The following is a 5,681-nucleotide window of genomic DNA, read 5'->3' on the forward strand; positions in this document are numbered from 1 at the left end:
AGGCGGCAGGCGGGAATCGAACTCATACGGAAGTGGCTTCAGATTCTCAGTGCTGCGCTTTAACCCGCTGCGCCACCAGGGAGGGCCAGTATGTAGACACTTTAACTAGGTCTGGTCCCCACCCAGACGGTCTCAACAATGCAGCTTGTGTCAGGGAATTGTCCTGGGCTCTAAGGTAGAGTAGAGTTTGGCTGCCTCCATCGGACGGGGGGGGGGGGCGAGGGTGAGGGTCTCCAAGCATCTACTCCATGGGGTAGCACTCCCTAAGGTGCTCTGAACACCCCTTTGGGCTTAGCACTGGGGTCCTCTGCAGCCATTATCTGGACAGCTGTTGCTCCCCAGCCACCCTTTCCATGAAGCAGTCTGTTCTTGGCAAACCCTGGGTCTGTTCTGTAGTAAGGAAGATGATGTTCCTGGAAACAATTCACTCCCACAGCAGGAAAAATCTGGATTCACCTGACCTTACCAAGACCGGAGACGTGAGGTCAGCAAGCTCCAGGCCTGGAGCCTGGCCTCAGCGACAAACTTCCTCTCCACCGCCACATTCAGTCTGTCACCCACACTGCAGAGACTGCTTTGCCATGTCCTGGCACCGGCCCCTTTCGCCCTGCCCGGGACAACCCAGTGGGTTGCCCTGCTTCTCGGCTCCATCTCTCCTCTAAGATCTGGTACCTTGTTTCTGTTAACCTAGAAATTCAGGAGCAAGGAATTTAGGATCAAACAATTGCAATTTGGGGAGCCCAAAATCAGGCAGAAACCCACTTGTGCCCTGAGGAGGGACAAAAGTCAGTGTTTTTTTAGAAGGAAAAAGGATGAGGTCGTGGAAGATGAGCTAATGGTCAGGCAGAGGGTCACAAAGTGGAAACAGGTAAAAGTTCACTTCTCTCAGTCTCTTCAAACAGGATGTTTGTCTTTCTTGCTGTTTTCTGGAGATGTTGGAGGTTTGGCTCGGTCCAAGGGTCAGACCTCGTTTAACAGAGGGTCTCACCGCCCTGACTGTTTGGTCCCGTTTATAAGTGACTCCAGTTATATCGCTTAGCACATTCCTAAAGCAGGGGTGTGTGACCCTGGGATGACGGGAGGGCACTCAGGTATCCCGCCCACCCGAGCACACCCATCCTTCCACCCGCACCATGCCTGTCCCCCTTGCCTGTGCCACCAGGGGCACTTCTGGAAATCCACCTTTCCCACTCCACTCAGACCGCACCATGTCCTGGCCCCTCGCTAGTGGCATAACACTCAGTGACTGAGCTGTTTCTGTCACTTGCCCCCTTGCGTACCAGGCCCCAAGGAGATGCAACAGGGAGGGCAGATTTGACAGCTGGGAAGGAGAGCCTGGGGACTGGCCTGGAGCTGAGGGCTGCTTGTGCAGCCCATGGTCCCTGAGAAGTCTGGCTCTGGGAGGGGGCAGCTGCCATAGGGACTTAGGGTCCGTAGCGAGCCCTCCTCATCAATGTGGAGCAGAGGCAGTGCCCCACACATGCCCTTCTGCCCAGCAGAGGGGCCCAGATGCTAGTGCCATTGACTCCAGGCCAGTGTCTGAGTCTGCAGACCTCAAGGCCCCATGGAGACCTGGGGGAGGCACAGCAGCAGGGCCCGACTCCCCAGGTATCCCAGAGTCATGCTGGTGCCTCCGCTCCCCGGGAGAGACTCGCAGGCCTGAGCCAGTCAGCCCTGTCTCCTCAACCAGAGGTGTGGCCCCAGGTCCAACATCTGAGCTGGGTTCTGGACAGAGGGCCCACCCAGGCCCCGACTCCCCTCCTGCTTCTGCTCTGGGGGTGGCCCAGGCAAGGTGCAGGATGTCTGCTTAGTTTCCTCACCTCCTGTTTGGTTTCCATGTTACATTTCTGGGGACTGAATTCTTTCCCTCTTACCTACTCTCTGGCCTAGCTGTGCCCCAGCTGATGTCCGAGCCCTAAGCTCAAAGCAGCTGCCCTTGGATTTGACAGCATCCCAAGTACAGGCCCCTGCCAACCCCAGGCTAGGACCGCAATTCCTAGGCTGTTTTGCAGCTTGGCTCCCTTGAGGGCCCTAGTGTCCATCGGTGGCGGCAGTCCTGTCCTCTACCTCCTGAGGCCAGACCTCACTTGGCCACAGTTCAAGCTGTGGAGACCCTATCCCTCATCTCCCCAGCCTCCATGTCTGAACCAACCTGTGTGCTCACGTAAGCCTGCACACACACACCCCGCCTGTCTCCTGCTCCGCCCCCTCCAGGACTAACGTGTGCACTCACGTATCTTCTCTTCTGCGGGACTTGCTTTTCCCAGTTAAGCAGGATGAGCCACTCTGCTCTGCAGGGCTGATGAGAGGATTGTCTTGTCGAGGGCTTGGCACCAGTCTCCCCACCCTCTGAGGACACCTGTGGACAAAGTGGAGGATACAGTCGTGCGGAGGCCAGGCTACCCTGGTGCCAGCCACAGGGAGTGGGGAGCTGAGGGGGAGACAGGCCTGGCTGACTGTGCTGTGGCCACGGGAGCCTGGAGGCTCCCAGGAGACACCTGAGATGTGGGCGTGTGTCAGAGGAGGGTTGGAGACTTAGGAGATTGGATCAGGAAATGAGTGATGGGAGGAAGGTGGGTAGACTGGGCAGCGCCCAGGCTGACGGGCCCAGACCAGTGCTGCCAGCTGGACCAGCACAACCCTCCTTCTCTTTGTTTATTTCCTTGTGTTAGCTCTCCTCCAGGCCCTGCCAGGCTCAGAGGGCTGGGCCCGCCTTGGCTCTCTGCCAGCTCCAGATTGTGACAACCCAACAGGGAGCCCATACCAGGGAGTAGAAATCAAAAAGCTGAGCAATGTGTGTGTGTGCGTGGTGGGGGGCACAGGGGAGGTTTCCCATGTGTAAGGGTGGATATTCCAGGCCCTTCTCTGCTGGGGGCCGCTTCCCATGGGGACCCTGGGTTGTGCTCAGAGAATAATGCAGGGGCATCTCCCTATAGCCTGCGACTGTAGGGCCCTGTCGATGGAGACGGTGTTGGGTCTGGGTCTATTGAGTTCTCAGGGACTTGAGACTGGACTTCAGGGCCACCTGCTTTCGGACTCCCCCCAGGTTCCTCTGAACCCTTCTCAGGTCAGGGGAGAGGGCGGTGGGTGGGGCAAGATCACAAGATAGAAGGTGCAGGCAACCCTACTCTTCCTGCCCAGGCCAGTCAGGACCTCACCTCTCCCTCTGCAGGGAACCCAGGCTCCCAGAACAAGGTGGCTGGGTCCCTTGACTCTCTGGGAGGATGAGCAGTCATCTGAAGTTTGTTAGGCACTCTGAGCTCTCAGGAAGCTCCCGTCCCCTGACCTGCTCTGCCCCCCTTTCCCTGGCCCTGGGTTTTAGTGGGGGATCACAATCATGTCTTCTCTTAATGGGCTAGAGGACAAGGCTGCGCTGCGCCCGTGATGTAGACCAGCCTGTTGCACCCACGGAGTTCCGTATGGGGCACAAATGGGCCTCAGCAAGTGTGATGAACATGTGACCTGGTGAGTGGCACCAACCCCAAAACCTCCACAACAAACAAGGGTCTGAGGCAGTGGTGGGCATTTGCTTCCAACTTTATTTGAGAAAAAAAGCAGGTAAATGTATCAAAAGAGCACACAGGTTGGTGGGTGGGGATGGTCAGTGATGGTTCCTAGGGGCTGGGCGTCAGGGCTAATGGCTTCACATGTCTCCACGCTGTTCTGGCTTCCCAGCTTCTGGGCCCCCAATCTGGGCACGGGCCTCACAGGTGACGGGGATTGTGATCTCTGAGGACTGGGTGGCTGGCTTGGGCAGAGGGGCCTCCACGGTGAGCATGCCCTCGGGGGACAGGGAGGAGGAAACCAGGGTGGGGTCCACGCCTGGGGGCAGCCTGGAAGTGGAGAGAGGAGAGAGTTAACACACCTGTGAGTCACCATGTCTCCCTGCACCCCATCCAGTTCTTCCCAGTCCAAGACGGGGTGACTGAACTCACGTGTATTTTCGTGTGAAGCATCGAGAGACGAAGCCGTGCTCATCCTGTCTCTCTTCATGCTTGCCTGTGTGGGAGAGAGAGATCAGAGGCTGCTGCATCCAAACCAGGCCAGGACTCAAGGCAGAGCCAGAATGACTGAGGGATTTGGGGGCCAGGCCCTCAGAAGCGCCTGGAAAGTTAGGTTTCAGGGCTTTGGGAATGTATGCACACACCCCCTCTGCAGACGGGAGGGAGGAGGGCCGGGGCTGGCTCCAGAAAACACCCTGCTCACACCCCCCAGGCTTGGCTGCTTGGAGCGCGCCAGGGAGAGCTGGCCTTCTGGGCTGGTGCTAACGCGGGAGCAGAGAGGAGAGGACCCGAGGGAGCCAGCCGCAGCCTCCATTCTAGAGAAGGGGCTGGGCTAGGAGGCCATCCCCGCTCCTGTCTCTGGCTGGTCGGTGGCGAACTTTTCTTTGCTCGCGTCTCTCAGACCCGCCCCCCGCTCAGTGCGCCGCACCCCGCCCCGGCCGACCCGCGAGAGAGACGGAAGGTCTGCGCCCGCTCAGCCAGCTTGGTCCCCGCGGGGCCGGGGACTCACCGGTGATCTCCACCACGCCGTCCTTGGTCTTGATGGTCAGCTCCTCGGGGGCGAAGTGGTTGACGTCCAGGGACACGCGCCAGCGATCGGCGGTGTGCCGGATCTCGGAGATGCCGCTGCTGAGCTGCCGGCTGAGCGCGCGGCTGTAGGCGGGCGCGGCCAGCGCCGGGGGGCCCTCGACCGTGGCCGCGGGCAGCGGCCGCACGTAGCCCGGCCAGCCGCTGTGGCCGAACCACTGCGCCATCTCCTCGGGAACGCGGGACATCCCGAAGGCCTGGTCGAAGAGGCGGCTGTAGGTCGGGTGCCAGTCGCGGAAGGGGTCCCAGCTGGGGGTCCGCAGGAGCGTGAAGGGCACGCGGCGCTCGGTCATGTTGGCTCTGTTCGGGGCCTCTGACTGAACCCGGAGAAGTGCCGGGCGCTGTACTCGGCAGCGCTTATATGGGTGTCCAGCCGGGTATTTTTAGCAGGCGGTGTTTCAAGTCTCTATTAATGGCAATGACAGGCTGGGGCAGCCCCTCCTCCTGCATTCCTCCCCTAGCATACCGGGACTGGGGCGGGCTGAGGAAAGCCCTGCCCACATCTGGAACCTTCTATGTTCAAAAAAAAAAAAAAAAAAAAAACAACAACAACAACAAATGACTGCATGGTCCATGTGGGTGCAGTGCCATTGCCCACAGGTCACTCGCAGGCCTAGGCGTTAAAGCGCTGGGCAGCAGCCCATGCATAGTCTAATCCTTTTTTCCGGGAACTCAGAACCCAGGGAGCTTGGACTTCTTGTCCAGGAGAACGGAGCTAGGAGTGCAACCCGGGGGTCTGTGATAGAACGTCTTCAGCTGCCTGGTGTGGTTGTTAGGAATGGGCGCTATGGATTTGGAGCCTCTAGGTTCAGCCACTAACTGGATGAGCTTATGCAAGCGAGGTGCAGTGTGCCTCAGTTTCCCCATCTGGAAAATGGACACCATGACGATGACAATGTTTACTTCATTGGGTGGGTGTGAGGGTTCAGGTGCAAGATGGCCATGGCCTGATATATGGTAATTGCTAGTTGTGGCTTTCTTAACTACCTGCACTTGAGCAGCGGGAAGACCAAGGAGCGTGTCTAGTGCTGGCAGGTGTGCATTGGGCTAGTTCCTCCTGCCCCCAGCAATGAGGCGGGCCCAGACCAGAAC

At 58.8% G+C, this 5,681-nt stretch overlaps 1 protein-coding gene across 1 annotated transcript; it reads right to left on the reverse strand.

The window, feature by feature from the left end:
• Window positions 1-3,519: 3,519 nt before the first annotated feature.
• Window positions 3,520-4,983, reverse strand: HSPB1 (heat shock 27kDa protein 1). Its single transcript, XM_004688019.2, has 3 exons — window positions 4,513-4,983; window positions 3,936-3,999; window positions 3,520-3,833 (listed from the first exon to the last, which is right to left on the reverse strand). The coding sequence occupies exons 1-3, from the start codon at window positions 4,880-4,882 to the stop codon at window positions 3,644-3,646; spliced, it is 624 nt and encodes a 207-aa protein (XP_004688076.1). The 5' UTR covers window positions 4,883-4,983; the 3' UTR covers window positions 3,520-3,643.
• Between the last annotated feature and the right edge of the window lie 698 nt (window positions 4,984-5,681).

This window comes from Condylura cristata, unplaced genomic scaffold (assembly GCF_000260355.1).
Source record: "Condylura cristata isolate star-nosed mole 26May11 unplaced genomic scaffold, ConCri1.0 scaffold00024, whole genome shotgun sequence".
Lineage (NCBI taxonomy): Eukaryota > Metazoa > Chordata > Mammalia > Eulipotyphla > Talpidae > Condylura > Condylura cristata.

Excerpts from the sequence above, each read along its gene's own strand:
- HSPB1 (XM_004688019.2), bottom strand. The coding sequence starts at position 4,882 with ATGACCGAGCGCCGCGTGCCCTTCACGCTCCTGCGGACCCCCAGCTGG. Across the intron at positions 4,000-4,512 it reads CGGCGTGGTGGAGATCACCG|GCAAGCATGAAGAGAGACAG; the intron begins GTGAGTCCCCGG and ends TCTCCCACACAG. Across the intron at positions 3,834-3,935 it reads TGCTTCACACGAAAATACAC|GCTGCCCCCAGGCGTGGACC; the intron begins GTGAGTTCAGTC and ends CTCCACTTCCAG.